Here is an 18,791-nt window from a genome sequence, read left to right on the forward strand (position 1 = left end):
AAGCTAAGCTAAAGTGATCGTGCAAGTTTTGCCGAAATTCTGTCACTTTTGAGTGCAACCGTGTTTGAATGACTGCCTTTTCGTTATTTCATTCAGTGTGACTGAAATATCGTCAGTGGTTTGTGTGAGTTTTCATACATGCGATCATATTTCATAAATTTAAAGGTCATTTGAGGTCACGAGAAGAGTCCAAACCTGCTGAAATGTTGTGGATATAACGTTTGCCATGGTGGTGAACCCAAATTATTCTTGTCGTCATGTGAGAGGCCAAAAACAGGACTTTCTGTAGTTTTCAGTTATAATGAGATTAGGCCACAGATCATATATGCAATGATCATGAAATGAGTGGTCTGTAATCGATCTTCACGGTATGTGTTGTGAAAATAACATTTGAGATAGATTGCTTTCCATAGTTCATTATTGCTGTTGATTTTCCGTATAACAACTGTATTGAATTAAATATGTATTAAAAAATTTCATCAGGACCTATATGTGTTCTTTACGTATTTACTTTGACTTTGTTTTATATATAAAGGTAAATGAATCACGTTAACGGAAAACTGACTGGGAAGGTTTTCGATAGAACGGGATTTGAACCACCTATCTCAGGATTACGAGCCCCAAGCTCTAAAAATTGCGCTATGCACTAAGTTGGTGGAGACCTCAATATAACCGTACCTTTTAGGGGTTAATTACATACCGTGTACCAGGGACTCGATCGATCGGTCACGCCCAGTTTAATACGATACAACTCAGACAGCAGCAAGAAAGGAATTTCAAAAGAATTTTGGATTGTTATGTATAACTATATAAGTAATGAACAACGGCAAACTGACTGGGAAATAATCAACAATGATAAGTGGCAAATATTTTTTGGCTAGCAATCCGCAATTGCAGCGCACAACTTGTTGAAGTCCAAAATTTCACGATGGAGCCCTTTTCTACACAATCGGCGTCTGATGTCAACTGTGGTTGCAGTATCGGCTAAAAGCAGAATATCGCTATACCTTACATCTGGTCGCAATAACAACAAAAGGGCGAACTAGTTTTTCGTTAAAAAAAAGCTGTAATAGGGAAAAGAATGCCTCTCTTCGAAGGCTTAAGTGCGGGGTCAGAGAAGAGTGCCGTTATTTTGGACATTGGAGCAGCTTATTCTAAGTACGTTTCTTTTTAACCGTTACAATATGCTTAGGGCTGGTGTTACTGTGCTGTAGTGTTACTGTTAGTGTTAGTCCACCTGAAGTAAGGACCTAGCCTACATATTAATATTACTTGCCTACACTGCATGTAGACCCTAGGCTCAAAATGGTGGCACTAAATCATGCTCTCCTATTCATGGAGCCAAAAGTAAGGCAATGACTTATCAAACCTATCTTAAATATTTCTGTCATATGTAAACTTGGTTGTTGCTATGTACTCAATTGTTGGGTGAATATGCATGATGCTGTTGCTTCAATATTTTACTTTATTTATTACTTTATTAGTCACACTCACAATTAACCCTTGACTTGAGCTGAGTGAGAGACTCAAGCCATTGTGTCTGTGCCTTCAGTCTAAACATTCAAATCGTGCAAAATTAAGTTATTCATACTATCTTAGCTTAGTGTGCAGTAAACACAAAGTGATCATGGAATGATTTAATGCAGTATGTTCACCAAGATAACTCTTGTTGCTGTACACCAAAATGCAAGTTACTGTACACCAAAATGAATTAAAGAAAATCTGGTAAATAAGCAAGAGCCCCATCCTTCCTGAACAGACATGAGGTGAACAGCTCCAATCAAGGAAAACCAGTAAAATACTTCAGTCTCTCCTTTGAAATGAAACTTTGTTTTACACTTTTATATTTCAGGGTTGGCTTTGCTGGAGAATTTGGACCATGGGCATTTGTGCCGAGTAAGGTCAGATTATCGAAGACCAAGAAGGAAGTCAGAGTTTGGGACTACAGTAGTGTAGATGAATTATATGACATCCTAGTGGAATTTTTTCATGTTCTTTATTTCAAGTAAGTGAATTGAAATGTATTCTGTAGTATACTACAAAAGTACATAAAACTAAGGCCTATTATTATGTTCTGTATGTTGGCCAACTGATGCTGTACTTGCAGTTCAGGCTATAGTATATAGATAGCCGCATTTACCTCTTCTCCCAGTTGTACAATGCTTATCAATATGTAGCTAGCATTTGAAATCCTATGATGCATACCATTATAAATACGATCCCTGACTGATCCCACACTCTACAATCATTTTTGGTATGATTGTATAACTAAATAATTACACAATCATGATGATGTTATGTTTTCCCAAATAATTTTGGCCAATCTAATTTTTTTGTAAATTTAATTTTGTTTGTTTACTTGTAGACACCTTCTGGTTAATCCTAAGGACAGAAGAGTTGTTTTCTGTGAATCAATCCTGTGTCCAACCCAGTTCAGAGAGATGGTTGCTAAGGTGCTTTTCAAACACTATGAGGTAAAGTAATGTTTTTTATTTTTGTAGTTTTCTTCTTGGTTATCTTTAACAATGTTGACTTCTTTGTTTAAATATTATTTATTTTTATATTTTATGATAAATGTTAATATATTTCTCATCTTTAAGTCATATTTGAATCAGAAAAATGATATATGTGGCATTGCATTGCTAAATGCTATGTAAATGTCAAATTGCTACACAAATGAAAAGATGCAGAGCAGTTTTTGTAAACTGGTAAATAAATTTCCATGGAAGTCATCGAGTGATATTAAAAGCATTAATTCATATCAGAATATAATTACTTGGTTTCAGTAAATAGGTACAAATTATCACAAAACACAGGACAATGGTAAAGCTGAAATTAGTATAAACTGTTTTAAGATCAACATGGTTACTAATAAGTTGTAGGAAATGCATATCAATAAATTAAAAAATATTCTTTTTTGTGTTTTGACAGGTGCCTTCAATACTGTTTGCTCCATCTCATCTTGTAGCGATGTTTACTCTCGGTGTCAACACCGGTCTGGTCTTAGATGCAGGTTACTCAGAGACAACGGTTTTACCTATATCCTTTAAATGACATGCGACATTCATGTTCTCAAGATGTGTTTTTTTATTTATAAGTATATCAACAATATTGTTCCCCATGTCTTTAGTGATATTGTTAATCCCAGTAATTCCACTAATATTCGTAACAGTGCGAGGAATAATACCCATTTTTCAGTTAGCAGACATCACTTGAAACATGGTAAATCACTCTTGAATTACTACTGCTATAAAACCTCGAAAGTGCTTCCGAATGATATAAAAAAATGTTAAATCTGATGTAACATTTAAGCGCAAACTAAAAGCCCACCGAATTGAAAACTACGCTGACTGAGTATTGATTATCTCATGTTTATTTTTTCTCTACTCTTAATTGTTACCTTCTTTCATTGTTATTTGTTATTTTTTGGTCGCTAGCTCGATTAACTACTATTGTTTTTCTAGTGTCCTGTTTATACTTTACCACTTTGTTCTATTGTTCTTATGTATAGACGAAATAAATGAAATGAAATGCAAATGAACATGGCATAGTATAGCTGGCATTGTATGAAAACTTCATAACATGCTCAAACAAGATGGCCAAATTGCTTCACAAATGGAAAATTTATAACAGGCCTTGCATACTGTACCATACTATTGACAGCATTAACTAATCACTCAAGATGTTTGAACATTAAACACTGTAATGTCAAGCACTGAATAACTTAAACCAGATAGTTGTATTTTACAGATAAAAAATAACACAATCCACATCATGTACTTGCCACCAGATTTACTCGTTTAACCAGTAATGTATCTTGTTCATATGGCAAGTAAAGTAGGACCAGTTGATGACCCACAAAAAACAAAACAAAAAAAAACACCTCCAAACACCAGAAAAATACTTTTCACAGCAAACAGAAAAACTTACTCTTGATATCCCGTTCCTAAATCCAATTTAGTTTATGTAGTTTTCACACAAAATGTTTTAGCCAGATTTAGCCAAAATTTCTTCAAAAATTGTCTGATATCACCAAGGAAAAAAACACAGCTGTCAGCCAATTATTTTATTTCCTTCGCTTAAAAGAAATCAAGTTCAATGTACCAGGATCTCTAATTCTAACATGTAACTGGTAACATAGTAGCCCAGTATTAAGTTATGATGCACACACAAAAAACTCATCTCCACTTTGAAATTACCATTACAGCTTAAACAATGATGAATTGACACCTGAACAGCTTCATTCATTTTTCGATCATTTCTCTTATGTTTTAGAAAATTTATCACCGGAAATAGGTGGTTCACTTCTGCCCTGCCCTTAAGCAAGGAACCACCCTTGTTCACTACTGTATGGCTTCGCATCGAGTTTCTCGATATGTCACTTTATATTTTAGAAGATTTCAGTCAGTGATATTAGAATATCTTCTTGGCTGATTATCATTTAATTCTGTGTACAGTATATCACACTGAAATGAATCATTCTCTTTAACTGTTTCCTACATCTGTGAGGGAATTCCAATAATCAAAGGCATTCAAACAGTGACAGTTGGGGCTCATGCCATCCACAGGTAAGAAAGTTTCTCATGCCAGAAGTAGTTATATTATTTTTAAACTCTGACCATGTGCCCACTTATAAAGACATGCTATAGATCAATACACTTTTTGTCATCTTAAATAATCTCTTCCAGGATTAAGTTATGGTTGATCAATCCCTTTATATTAGGAAGTGTTTGGAAGGGGGGCGTTAAGTATCCCATTGTGATAGTTGCAGTACTGTATGGGCTATTGACTACACAGAAGCGACATCATTCTAAGGGCAGAAACAAGAGTAAATGTGACTTGTGAGAAAGCACATCTGCATCAGCATCCTAGCAACCTGAAAAATAACATGCTTTTCCAGAGCTTTTAGGACTGCTTAAAGATTGTGTTCAAGGAATGTAATTATTTAAGGGTACTGACAACATGAATATGCAGTGACTTGCAGTTGTTTACAACTTTACAGGAGCACCGATTGCAGCTCAAGAAGCTATGACCTGCATGGTCAGGTTAATGGAATCTGGTATAGAATGAAGACACACATTCATCTCATGGGAGCATTTACAGTTAAATGTTTGGGGTTGTTTTTAAGATGCACAAATTTTTGAGGATACAGGTTTATGATGCCACAAATGGTTCATTGTTTCCACGAGGTTACTACAGTAGGCTTCCCAGTCAAGATTCCTAGTTGATATAGAAAAATAGACTTATCCATAGTTATTATGACACATTCTACCAGATTTTGGAAGGCTTTGAAGGATGGCATCAGGAAATTGGGATTGAAAATTGCCGATTATGTTAGGCTCATTGGCTACATAATAAAGGAAGAAAATTTTGATTTCTAGTAGGACATGTACAGCTTACACAGTTAGGATGAAAAAGTCCTTCTGTCAGCAAATTACTCAAGTGATTAGGATTGTTAAAAAAAAATTGTCAGATTCATTGGTTACTTTGTTGGATCAGAAATCACTTTTTGTTTGAACTGTCTTCATTATTTGGATCTTCAGAAATCTGGCAGCATTATTACAAGATCAAGCAACATTAACTGTAGACGGAGAACCGAAGCCGCTCACATCTGTGATGTCCTCCCTGCCAGACCATGTTATCGAAGATATCAAAGGTATGAATGTGTTAATCTCTTCTTAGCAAAGATTATCACTTAAGTTAGGATTAAGCGTAGTGAAGATACATTCAGACCACCTATAGTCTAATAAACCCAGTTAGTTTGGCGTGAATGTCTTGTTATTAAGATTAAGTCCCATTTGTAGATAAAATATGCTTCTATTAGTGTTATTTTTGTCACTGAGCACACATGTTCAAAATATTCCATGTAGTGTTAACTTGAAAACAAATTTACCCTTCCCCATTACATTATATGCTAGGATGGTATTTAAACACATGCAAAGAGTTTCAAATTGATACATGTATCACTTTGAAATTTGCTCTTTAAAAATTTGCAAAGTCAGTATTGGGCTCCACATTACTCCAAATCCATAAGCAATTCCTTTCTTCCCTATATCTGGGATGTATGAAGTACTGGCTGTGATCTCTGGTCATATGATAGTCTAGTTATTGTGACGTGTGATAAGCACCATCAGCAAAGAAAGGTGTTTATTAGTGATCGCATCCAAGTTACTGAGGGCTGGATGGCGGAGAACACAAATTATAGGATTCATAAGTTTTAGGTCTGTGGTCCAAATGCTGTTCTAGCCAACAATTTGTTTGTCTTTCAGATTTTCTGCATCATTGTCCAGACCATTGTCTGTTCAAATTTTCATATTATTTGTACATACTGTAAATTGCATAATTTCATTATATTTTGCAGTAGTTCAGGTCTGTCACAAACAGCATTTTAGGCTATCTGAGAATTGTATTATTATAAAAAATGAGAAGAAAATAAACTTCATTTCTGACTTTCTGAGTCGTATTAGTAATAAAGGTTCCTAAGTGGGACCTAAGATGTCTCAAAAACAAGAGGCTGTCAGGATATTTATTATGCACAATCCTTTTAGTGCAGCCTTGAGAATCTCCACAAAGAAAAACAAACATGGCAAAATGTTAAAAACAGTTGTGCTAGTTTGTATATATGTTGACTATCGTTCAATGCTAAGCAAAGCGTATCTTTCTTTCTTTTGATCTTAACAGTTCGTACTTGTTTTGTAACCAACCTGGAGAGGGCTAAGAGTATACAACAAAGTAATCTACAAAATGATGATACAAAGGTAAATTTCATCTTTCTTGCTGTTCCCTGTAGTAACGTCTGTCAGTCAGTCTGTGTGTATGTTTCTGCTGGTTTGTTTGCTGTGGATCCCCAGATAGGTGGTACCTTGAATGAGTATAGGAGATCTAGGAGTATAAAACATTAAAAAATGTTTAAAAGTTTGTGATAAAGTCCTATTTGACCAATGACATCTCCTGCGATGCAGAACAGAATTACCTCGAGAATTACTTGCAAATGTCTGTCCATCTTGTGTAAAACTACTCAAGTATATCAACACAGAATTGAGATTGTGTGGGTTGGTGGGGACGGGTGGGGGGGGTACAGGGTTTAAACAAATGTTCAGTCGTGCTGGACTTGCCACCCATGTGTGTATATCATTGCCATAAGAGTCAATAGGGGCCATGGCCACAGAGTTACAAATGTCTTGTAGTTTGCAAGTCTTCATCAGAGTTACTCCAAAATATACCACAAAAAATCATTAAGGTTTATCTATGAATGTAATGATTCTTTCCCACTAATTTTAAAAGGATATTATTTTGCAAAGCCACAAGGTGCTGAGCCAACACATTCCCTGTATTCCTACCATCAACTTTGCCTTCGTCTCTATAGTCGTGCTGAAGTTCAATTCAGCCACATCTAGCAGAGTAGAGAGCTGAACAATAGATAAGAGTCTCTGTTTGTGCATGTAGTTATTCATTGAAACACAAAAAACAAAAAACTCCCAAACAAATACCAATTTTGAAAGATGATGGAAATTATCATTATTGCTGATAATGATAAATATATCTCAACATGTCCTCCAGTTGAAATTACTGCAGCAACCTTTCCTGGGATTTCTAGTATTTGTAGCTTCATTCAAGACAAAACGTGTCATAAATTCTCAAACCTCACCTGGGTGTTGGTGTTTGTATGGATCAAGTTAAGTTATATCTGCTTTTTATCCTAACACATACCCTTACCTTTTCCTCCCCCCCTCCATCTCATTAGTGGCCCCCACCACCCTCATCCGTGGATTATCCTCTGGATGGAGGAAGCAAACTTCTAATCTCTGGTAAAGTAAGGGAAGTGGCTTGCGAGGTGCTATTTGAGCAAGACCGGGAAGAAAAATCTGTTTCCACAACTATCTTAGACTCTATCATTCAGGTACGTATCAGGTTAATTTTCAGTGAATTAGCTGGAGAGAGTGTTGTATCATTTACAACATCCACATGTATATGTGAAGCAAAGAATAGGTTCTGTTTTCCAGGAAAAGAGGTCTCGCAAAGACTGCTGAAAAAACATGGAAGTAAATCTAGGCATGAGTTTATATGGGATGATGGTCTTGTTTAATCATACCTTTAGAAAGTTTGCCTGGTAGCTGACATCTTGAATCAGAAAGCATACAATTAAAGAACATGTATTGATTGACGTGACAGTTCAGAGGATGTTATTGGCCGCTGAAAATTGATTGCAAAGATCAGGAAGAGCTGTTGCTGAAATTGGGTCCTAAATGTGTTCCAAAAGTCTTCTTATTAATTAATTAACCATTCCATCAAAATTTCTGACAGAATTTTGAGAAGAGCTCATCACGGTCGCCTCTTTATGAATGAGATAAATTCAAAGCAATTCCAAATATACAGTTTGTTATTTAAAAATTTGAAATAGATGCCTGAAAGTTGTTTCCTATAGTTTCCCTCTGGAACCAACTCTGAGAATTAGTAATCTCTCCCTCAGTTTAAGGATTCTGCATATCGAGCTTATTTGGAGTTTGTTTGGTAACCTTTTAAGGGTTTTTACAAATAAACATACAGAGAGTAATTAAGTGTTATTTAAGCAGTTTTGAATTTTGGTAATGTTTGAACTCATAAACTAATGGAAGTTACAGATTTGGTAACTGGTCTATTTTCAGTGTCCAGTGGATGTGAGGAAAGCTATGGCCGAAAATCTTGTTCTGATAGGAGGTACTGTAATGCTGCCAGGGTTTGCACATCGATTAATAGGTGAATTAAAGGAACTCCTTGAGCGACCTTACTATAAGGAACGACTGGCCATCTCATCATTTAAAATCCACAGCCCTCCATGTGAGGCTAATTACACAGCATGGCTTGGTGGTAAGTTCAATTCATTGCTCCTCAATCAGTCTAAGTAGACTTTGCGCTCGGTGTTAAACATTAAAACAGTATCAGTCCCTTCTTTACTTTGTTAAATCAAGTGCTGTCAATCTGTCCCTTTGTCTACCTTGTTAAATCAGGTGCTCTTACTTTGTGTCTTTCCCTTCATTTAACTTGTTAATCAGGTGCACTGTTTGGAGCCATGGAGATACTGAGTTATAGGTCACTCTCTAGAGATGCATACAAACAGTCTGGCAAAGTACCGGATTGGTGTTCTTTAGATGAAGCCGTTCAGGAAGCAGAGGTGGTACCTAAAGAGAGGACTCCTTTCAAACAATTAGAGGCTTTAAGAAAATTATCTCTTGAGAAATCGCCTGCCAGTACCTCAACAGCATCGTCGACATCGTCATCACCCTCTGTCAAGAAATGAGGAGAATATTTCTCACTTTCAGTAGTTGCTGATGAACACTGCTTGTTAATTCTCTGAAGGAATATAAATTGGCTAAAGGATGACGCGCAGGGCCTTTCAATGTAACCTTTAGGGATCGTAGGTGCTGCAATGGTGTAATGGTGTAGACATGCAAGCTGTGGAAGTAAATGTAGCTGTAGGGATATATTGGAGGCTGATTGGTATGTTGTATTTCTTCAGGTTTAAAATGAGAATTCTTGCAGATGTAGAATAGGAAGAAATCAATAATATCATAATAAAGTTACATGTGATAAATGTGCATTATACCTTCTTAATTAGAACATACAAGTAGAGTGTATTTGAATGTGCAGTAAGCTTCATATGTAAAACTACAAGGATCTCGTCCACATGGAGGTGGTGATTCTATGTTGCTGTCAGTGGTTGTAGGTGCTTCAATGGTACAATGGTATGGAGATATAAGCTTATTAAATGAAAGCGAAAGAACTATATAAGTATACCTGAGGCTGCTGGGAACTCTGCACTCTTTCAGGTGTAAGATGATAAATATTGCAAATATGAGACTGTGATTAAGTACTGAATAGAGGTAGGCTAGCTGGAAGCTACTGGGCTATTTGTAATTCTTCAATGATAATAACATGATGGGAATTTAAGAAGAAATACATATCAGGGCATAATTTAACCGGTCTTGCATGGCAAAATGCTACACATAAGGGTCATACTGCTGTAGAGAGAAGCAAGGATGCAGGTTTGTACACAAAAATCCTACTATTTTATAACAGACATAATTTAGAGGATTCAAACTTGCTGCAGAAACTTTGGAGACTTCATTTTTTCCTGCATATCGTATATGTTAGGTATAAGATAAGAATTTTTGCATATGAGAAATATGAGGAAAGAAATACTATCATATTAAAGTGCATAATTCATTCTTAATTGGAAAAAATGACTATGATGTAACTTGAAGTAAAATTGAGTTGATTTGTAAACTACCTGCACCCTGTTCACACTCACAGGAGGGTCATATTATGAGCAAAGAGACCATTGGATATACAGTATCTTAGAAGCTGTAGGTTATTATAAAATTGATTTGGATATACAAGCTACCTGCTCCCTGTTCACACTCACATGAGGGTTATATTATGACCAATGAGACCATTGGATATACAGATCTTAGAAGCTGTAGGTTATTGCCACTAATCTGTAATCAGATGGTGAAGATATTTCATACTTGACATTGGAACTGATGGAGCCTAACACTAGGTATGTTGCATGTTTTTGGCATTTACAGGTCAAAATGAAGAAAGTAGGGTGTCTCATCCATTAGCATGGTACAGTACTGTTGTAATCTGGAAAAATTCCTAGCACCCCTCCCCCCTTTATCCAATGAAAGTGGTAAGCATATTAATGTTATTCCATGTATGTATTTTGCTGTTAGCAACATAATTAAACAGCTCCTTCTAGGCGACTGAGGTGAGTATTTTATTATCTCTGTGTGAGGCAAATGTGTACAGTATAAATCTAAATTGTTTACTACCATGCAGCTTGAAGAACTGGTCACATAAAATAGTTACGTATTTTAAATATCAAACGATAAACAAATCCAACAAAATGAACATAAATATAAATCAATAAATAAAGTGACATTGATATATGATACACTAACTGTATCTTATTATGTGGTGAATTTATGTGTCTTGGAACAGAAATGAAAAATTGGATTTGATATAGTCACTCTTCAAACAAATAAGAAATTTTGCAATTAATCATGAAACAGACTGATATTATTTAATATTGTAGGTGATCACAAAACTGCATAAAAGTGCATTTTTTTCATAAAATGCTCATTCTTGCTATTTTTTGTTATTTGCACTTGTAGGTAAGTTGTAGCAAGCACTCTTGAACAACATGTTTCTATAGTTCACAAATGATACAGTTATTGCTTACAAACTTCTTTATCTGTTCAGTCAACCTGCAGAGGTGGCTATCGCATTAGGGTGGATGGTAAACCTTTTTACTGGTTATACCAAGGACAAATAGTGTAATACGTTAATACAAGGCATTGGTAGTATGTATTCTACATGTAATTCTGCAAGGTTAGTTTCCAGAGTTGTGGGTAAGACCCTTGAACAGGAAATGGCTTCAGAGATATAAAAACAAAATCATTGTCTATACTATGAGATTAAAGTAGTTGAAATTTATGCTAAATATAGTATGAAATAATAAAACCTGTAGATTGTTGTGTGTCTTTCGAGTGATTGCCATATGCTGTTTGCTTCCTCGTAGTCATTATATATGTATATATATATATTTATATATATATATATATATATATATATATATATATATATATATATATATACATATATATATATATATATATATATATTTATATATATATACATATATATCTATCTCTATCTATCTATCAATATATGATATTAAATTTCAGATATCTCGAATTAAATTTCAGATATCTGAAATAGAATTTAGATATATGAAATAAGAAACAATTTAAGATATCTAAAATTCCCGATTAAGTGTTAAAATGGCTTTCCATACGTACGGACAGTGGAGGAGGAGGCATGATCTAAAATACGTCACCAACTGGTTTTCGTAAGTTTCCTGCAGAAGACTTCCCTTTCCAACTCCTTACGTAATCCCGTGAATTGTTCATTCTTATACACGAGCGTGAAATGAATTACCATACAACAAGAGGTCCTTTTCTGTAGCAGAAGCGTTCGGTGTGTCGAAGCAATTGTCATGGGTAACATAGCTCAACTCATAGTCTTGGCTAAGATCATATCAGAGGCTCTTGGTATCTATTATCTAGTGGAGACTTAATACTCGTCGGCTGAGAGAAGAAGGAGGGAAAGTCGATGTGGAACCTGACCATTTTTAAAGAGAATTGAACCGAATGAACAGGAAAACCAGTGATAGAATCACAACTGAGGAAACGTTACCATCAATGTTATGAATGATAAGCACAGATAAACGCCGCCAATGAGGAATCTAGCATCATCACCAATACGAACGTTTTAAGGTCTTCCAAATCTTCCAAACAGTAACGACAAGGTAAGTATGGAAATAAGTTGCAAACTTCGCATGTGATTGCATCATTGAGTTTAATTAACTAATTTCGGGAATAAAACTGAAAGACTATCAAATGTGAACTACAACGATGTTCCATTTCATGCAGTAAGGTTACCGAAATTTACAGGGGTGAGGGGGGGGGGGCTGAGGTGGTGGAGAGTGGATGGGCTTGTACCCAACTGAAGCGATGCCTCTTTAAGCGGAAACCATGCATGCAATAAATAATCCAGCTGTCACTCTCAAAACAATACGAATGCCAGGCAGCTAATGTTCCAAATTATCCGATACAATACTTTTATTAGATTTTGATATACTGTAATTAGTAGGCAATTTCATCGTCACTGCATTGTTTCCTCTATACCGCGGTTAAAGGTCATCAACTCATGTCCGACATTTTAGCATGCTTCTCCAATAAAGAGAAATGTCTTCAATTAAGGGTATACACATCCATGACGACTTTGACTCTCCAATTTATAATCACAAACATTAGGGAAACTTCAATTAAAAAAAAATATCCAAGTGAAGAAAAATGCTATTATTTAAATGGCCACTGAAATCAGAGCATAGTTGAGCGTTACATTATATTCCTGTGTAGTATTCTGAGCGCAATAGTGGTGAAAATAAAAAAGAATAGAATGCAGAATGTGGAAGAACACAGAAACATCTGATGGACATCGGTCTTGATCATGGACAATGGAAGAAACTTTCTTAAGGGACATAAATACGGTCTACATGTCTGCCTGGACGAGATAGACCTGAAATCAAAAAGTGTCAAATATGAAGATGCGTGTTTGGTTATGATTAAGATTCGCATATCAGTGAAGGACAAATTTAAAAACAAAATGGATGATTGAGAAGGGTAAAGTAGGGTGGGGTATAGTTGAATGCTTTATCAAACAGTAAATAACATCTCAAACCAAACAACGTCTCATAAATTCAGTGGAGGAATTCACGTTATTCTTCATTCCGGATAGGGTATAGGTTGGAGGTGAGGAGGGGTGGGTGTCAGAATGCGTCAACCAAGTGTAGAGTGGGGATAATTAATATGCATGAATAATTATGATATAGATGTCACCTCGTACGGTGACGTAAAAAAACAATTATGCTCCTTGCTTGTACAGTAATTAGTGTTCATACCATGGCTTACGATTATTTATTTTAATTTTATATCCTCGTTCCTCGGGAAGAAGGCACTTGCATCTCTGAAGCTATGGCGACCTATTTAAAGCCATTTACGGTTCTAGCTACCATTGTGTTCAGCCAGATCATGGTCACCTTTTTGCTGACCTTTACGACTAATCATATGAGTCAAAGCTCGCGTGAAAGAAGCAACTTGAAGTGTTCTTGTTTTCAGTCCAAAGACGGTGAGTAGACACTGTGCTCTCCCTCCACTGTCGTCATCTCCCCGTTCATTTATGTAAACAGAGGCGTCGAGGGACACTTAGGTCACAGTGCCCCTCCCCCGTTTTTTTCTGGCAGCTTTCATGTTTCAATTATGTTAAGAAGACAGAATACAACATTACTTTATATTGCCGGGGCCCTGTCATACTTTCCCGGGCCCTCCCCTTCACCCCACCCCTCCCTCCTTTGAGTTTGTATGTCAACTTTACATAAATTTTGTTCAAATCTAGTAGATCCTGCTATCCACGATGACAACAACAGAGTTCTGAGATTTGTACAAGAAGATGACCACACAATGAAACCACCAAGTGAGTCTGCTAAACATCAGAAACCTCTTCATTTGATATTATAATCAGGTCAGACAGTAAATGATACACCAAGCTTAGTCTATTCAACGGTTGTATATAAAGCGTTGTTCCCTCTTATTGCCTTCAGTTTCCTCTCTCGTTGTAAATTCTATAATCTGACGCTTCTAATATTCGAGATTTGTTAAAAGAAAGAAAACTTTTTTGTGCACCTATGCTTTTCTAAGTAACTTGATTGTTGTGAGTGTGTTTGAGGATTAGGGTTGGGTGCATTCCATAAAATAGAATACCCTACGCCCACGTGAAAGGAATAAATTGAGAGGTGTTTGAGACACTCCATGTAGTGTTGAATATAATGTTGGGACTTCCACGTCACTGTGACGTCATCTGTGATCGAAAAGTCCGTTCTTAGCAATAATGCATAACCATAGTGTGGACCGGAAAGTGATGTATGAAACCGAAGTATCGTATTAAAATCCCTCGGTTGAATTTATACACCGGTTCTTTCATTCTTCACGTCAGATATTTTACCGACTGATGAAAAAAGACCGAGAGATGTCGCTAAGGTTGCTCAAATAACCGATGAGAAAGAAGAAGAAACAGAGGAAGAAGAAGAAAGACAAGGAGAAGAAGATGGGAAGCGTACTAATTTCACCATCATCAGTATCGTCAACTCCGAGTCATTCCAATCACTGAATGCTTGGTTACATACTCTACTAGTTCTAGACGTACAATGTACCATTAAATTGCTAGTAGATGACAAACAAACCGAGTTAATCCTTACAGATTATTTCTTGGAGAACTTTGCTCAATCAGACTCGCCAACTATAAACGTACTTCTGACAAAAAATGTGAAGCAGGGGGCGGACTCTTCTCATGCAGCCCATGAATGGAGTGGTCGGTTTAAGGTTGTCATTTCTGAACTTCTTCTTGATCGAGATGTCCTATTCGTTAGTCTTAATTCCATTTGGCTGAAGGATCCGATGCCCCTTATTTGGAATGAGTACGAGAAATATCATCTTTGGGTCTTGGGCGACTCCAAAAGCAAATTGGATGCTCGATTTCTTTATTTCAAAGCAAGTTTACTCAATATACGATTGCTCAATGAATGGATGGATCAGGTGATCTCGGAGACTGGGAACACTAGGAGCATTTCCGATGCTATAAACATCTGTCTCAGTAAGACTGTATCAAGGTATGAAAGGAACTGGCCTTTGAAGGTGAAAATTTTAAGAATCGACATGTTTCCATCTATAACCGAATCAATCGATGTCGAATGGATAAAACAAAAGAAAGATAACACTTACTTGCTTTTCGGGAAAAATTTAGGTAAGAATTTCAAGCTACATTTTCTGTTGAATTTATCACATTCTTGTGGTATATTCGTTAATCATTTAAGACAAAAGAAAGTTGCGACAGTAATCGACCAAAATCATGAAAATAACATATAAATCTTTTCCAAATGACGCAATAATAGATTATCTTGAATTTATCGATTCTAAATACTGAACGTTTCCCTGATTGATGATGGCGGTGCTTGGGGGTGTGGGGGCAGTCCCCTTGGGCGCACCACTGATCTATGTGGTTACAGTCCCTTAAACCTGTTCTTATAAAATGTTAGTTGTTATCACTTTAAATACAGGAAATTTTTGCTTTCCAAACATATCATGTTCATTTACGAGTTTATGTTTTATGTTTGTTGTTGTAATTGGCAAGTCTTTGAAGTTTTCGCCTTCCCTTAAATATTCTTGATAGGCCTATCTGCATATGTAAGCAACAGTTGCTGTAGTGTATGTTTATTGTTGATGGGCCACGGTAGTTTGCAAAGAATGGAATGGTTTTTACCGTAGGGCGTGTACTGCTAAATGGAACAGATACATTATGACTTGGATCTTCATTTGAGGTTATTTCACAATGTAATACAAATTGATTTCCTGGTTTATGCATGGAAATTCCCTCGATTCAACCACTGCAGAGACTATTTTTCTCGGTGAAATGCATTTATTGACGATGGTTGTGTATATTTTCTTGTCTAATTTCAGGACAGTTTATGCCATCGTCATTGGAGGACCACCCCTTCCGTTTCAAAAATCGATCGTCAATTTTCGGTGATATCACTAATGAACAAACTAGAATCATGAAAAACAAAAATGTTAAAGCAAACAATATTAATCGAGAAAATGTGACAATATTATCAGTTACCAATACAGGTTTCGTAGATTTTGCCCAAAACTGGCTCTATAGTCTGCACCTTTTGAACAAAACTTTTAAAGTCAAACTCTTGACCGAGGACGAAGGCGCTTTTCGGATACTCAGTAAAGTAACTGATAGTTTTACAGACACGAAGATACGTCTGCATGTTAGACGTGATAAAAATGGCACAACTCGTGCTTTATCATATTCTTCGAAGGCTTACTCAGACCTTGTGACGTCAAGATCTAAATTGATCCTTCGTGAACTAATGGTTGGTCAAGATGTCCTTTTTGTCGATATCGATGCTGTCTGGTTGAAAGATCCTTTACCTTTAATTTGGAGTATGTTGAACGATTTTGATGTTTTTGTAGCGATTGGACGCGACCGACAGACCCCATGTCCATGTTTCCTGTACTTGAAAAGTTCACTAGTTACTCTCAAGATGGTAAGAGATTGGGTCAAACGTTTAGAACGGCTGAATGCCTCGCCGGTACAGTCTAAACACGAACACGACATGGCAGCTTTAGGTGTTATCCTTGACAAATATAGCACCAAATGTAAACTCAGATTGCACAAACTCAACCACAATCAATTTCCGACGGGTGATTTATATTTTAAAACTCCGATATTTTACGATAATCATAAGAAAGAGGTATATGTCGTCCATGGCAACGGTCTTGGGCAGCACTCCAGTAAATTGTTTTTCTTTAAATTGTTCAATTTATGGTATGCAGATAATTGGGAATATAGAAATAGTCCAATGTTGAGACTTCAATGAAAGAATTATTTTAACGAATAAAATCGATCACGTTATGGATAATAATCAATCAATATATTAATAAATCAATTATTCATTTAGTTATAATCAATCAATAAACTATTATTGTGTATTTAGTGAACCCAATCAGGCTGATAAAAAAAGGCAAGGAGACTGCGTGAACACTTCCAGACGAGACTCACTAACTTTTAATTTTTAATTGTACCTGGAGAAGAGAAAGCGGTGTGGGGGAGGGAGGGGGAGAATGGTGCCTCAGGGGCCTTAATCCGGCCAGGGAGTTGCTAATCTAACCATGATCCGACAGCGGTTGAACCAACAGAGCATGGAGCTGTTTTCGAGAGTTCATGCCAGCCAGAATCTCTTCGCACAAAAGGCAAACTGTATAACAAGCTGGTGGAACGCTTTGAATGGATAATGTGTTGAAACATTGGGACCTCTGCATGTGTAAACGATTTCATTGCTTGGTCTATCCTGTCACAACATGTCTTTTAAGGAACTTGGACAGCTAAGTAAACATTACACATATGTATCAGGTTTGAAGGATAAATCAACCAGAAGACTTCAAGTAGCCAAAGTAAAGCTCTTGATTACATAACAGATGACATTACTGCACACCCATACAGTGGTCTAACTTCCTGGAGTAGATGAAGGTGTAGCCCGTCAAAATAGGTCACATTCAGTAAACCATAACTCGGGTTTTGGGCAGGAACTTTCCCCAACCCAAATAGGTTACATTATCCGGTAGTTGTATCTTCAATAATTGATACAAAGCTCTGAGCTTTGTGCAAATCTTTGTGCGAGAGCAATGATCTTGTTGCATTGTTGGTACAGAGATGTGTACATTCGGCCCTTTGTACCACCAATACTTTTTAGGGATTATAAACTTCCCTCGACTGATTATAGGTAGGGGCCTAACCTAAAAGGAAGGGTCAGAGAAAATAAATGATTTTTTTTTATAAAGGAGGGCGTGGCAGTGGGGTCGTTTACGACGACTCTAATATAGGGAGAAGGGACGGTCGGGGTCTTCCCCCAACATTTTTATATTAAATTTTAACGTCAAATGGTGCATTCTTAGGGATTAGTAAATTATATATTAGGGCTAAAATTAGCTCTAGACGCAAGGTTATATTCTAACACATAATCTGGATTTTTTGTTTGTTTGGACAAAGCGGTATACACCCTAGTAGTGGTCTTAATCTACCCGGCTGAATATAAGATATCCCCCAACTGAACCACATTTCACTTGTCCCCCAACGTTGCGACCTCCCATGCGCTAGGTTAGTCGGTCCTGCACTCAAGGAGACGTTTCGTTTGGTACATGAAACACCGATTCACTATGGTTTACGGAGCCATGAAAGGTGGAACTGAAAGTAAGAATTAAAAGTAATGCTTTCAACCCTCCCCATAGACGGCTCAACCGGTTCGACATAACATCTTCCCTACCCACATAACTAAAATTGTTGGTTCCCCTCCCCCTCCCCCACCTTCACCCCAACAGTTCTTTGTTCTGATCAGGTTCAATGGACACGTTATTGGAGTAATTTCCTCGTTATATGCGGCATGTACGTTTGGACCTTAATTGAAGGCGTACGTAATGCTTTTAGCTTCCTGCTGGATATGTTCGTAAGTTGTTACTTACACTAGCATAGCTTTTGAGTTCAGTGAATATATGTATATATTTATGTAGACTATAAGTAAACATCCTATTCACATCACGCCCGGTGTTATCCAAATGACTGTTGGTGAA

General features: G+C 36.7%; 2 protein-coding genes across 3 annotated transcripts; both read left to right on the forward strand.

The window, feature by feature from the left end:
* Window positions 1–993: 993 nt before the first annotated feature.
* Window positions 994–10,094, forward strand: LOC139971534 (actin-related protein 10-like). Its single transcript, XM_071978096.1, has 10 exons — window positions 994–1,158; window positions 1,853–2,005; window positions 2,366–2,474; window positions 2,932–3,039; window positions 4,501–4,568; window positions 5,544–5,656; window positions 6,682–6,758; window positions 7,745–7,900; window positions 8,646–8,847; window positions 9,033–10,094. Exons 1-10 carry the CDS (start codon window positions 1,082–1,084, stop codon window positions 9,275–9,277), a joined length of 1,308 nt encoding a protein of 435 aa, XP_071834197.1. The 5' UTR covers window positions 994–1,081; the 3' UTR covers window positions 9,278–10,094.
* A 2,057-nt stretch (window positions 10,095–12,151) lies between these two features.
* On the forward strand, window positions 12,152–17,128 carry LOC139971533 (uncharacterized). Of its 2 annotated transcripts, XM_071978094.1 has the most exons (5): window positions 12,152–12,349; window positions 13,555–13,731; window positions 13,999–14,076; window positions 14,596–15,402; window positions 16,116–17,128. In XM_071978094.1, the coding sequence occupies exons 2-5, from the start codon at window positions 13,578–13,580 to the stop codon at window positions 17,042–17,044; spliced, it is 1,968 nt and encodes a 655-aa protein (XP_071834195.1). In that variant the 5' UTR covers window positions 12,152–12,349; window positions 13,555–13,577; the 3' UTR covers window positions 17,045–17,128. The 2 variants fall into 2 exon arrangements, with proteins under 2 accessions (XP_071834195.1, XP_071834196.1); XM_071978095.1 differs by lacking the exon at window positions 12,152–12,349 and having other exon boundaries at window positions 13,394–13,731; window positions 14,002–14,076.
* Window positions 17,129–18,791: the final 1,663 nt, after the last annotated feature.

This window comes from Apostichopus japonicus, chromosome 8 (genome assembly GCF_037975245.1).
Source record: "Apostichopus japonicus isolate 1M-3 chromosome 8, ASM3797524v1, whole genome shotgun sequence".
Classification (NCBI taxonomy): domain Eukaryota; kingdom Metazoa; phylum Echinodermata; class Holothuroidea; order Aspidochirotida; family Stichopodidae; genus Apostichopus; species Apostichopus japonicus.

Bases quoted from the DNA above. Each gene is read 5' to 3' on its own strand.
- LOC139971534 (XM_071978096.1), top strand. From the start codon at position 1,082: ATGCCTCTCTTCGAAGGCTTAAGTGCGGGGTCAGAGAAGAGTGCCGTT. The intron at 1,159-1,852 runs GTACGTTTCTTT...TTTATATTTCAG, and splicing joins ATTGGAGCAGCTTATTCTAA to GGTTGGCTTTGCTGGAGAAT. The intron at 6,759-7,744 runs GTAAATTTCATC...CCATCTCATTAG, and splicing joins TACAAAATGATGATACAAAG to TGGCCCCCACCACCCTCATC.
- LOC139971533 (XM_071978094.1), top strand. From the start codon at position 13,578: ATGGCGACCTATTTAAAGCCATTTACGGTTCTAGCTACCATTGTGTTC. The intron at 13,732-13,998 runs GTGAGTAGACAC...GTTCAAATCTAG, and splicing joins TTGTTTTCAGTCCAAAGACG to TAGATCCTGCTATCCACGAT. The intron at 14,077-14,595 runs GTGAGTCTGCTA...TCTTCACGTCAG, and splicing joins CCACACAATGAAACCACCAA to ATATTTTACCGACTGATGAA.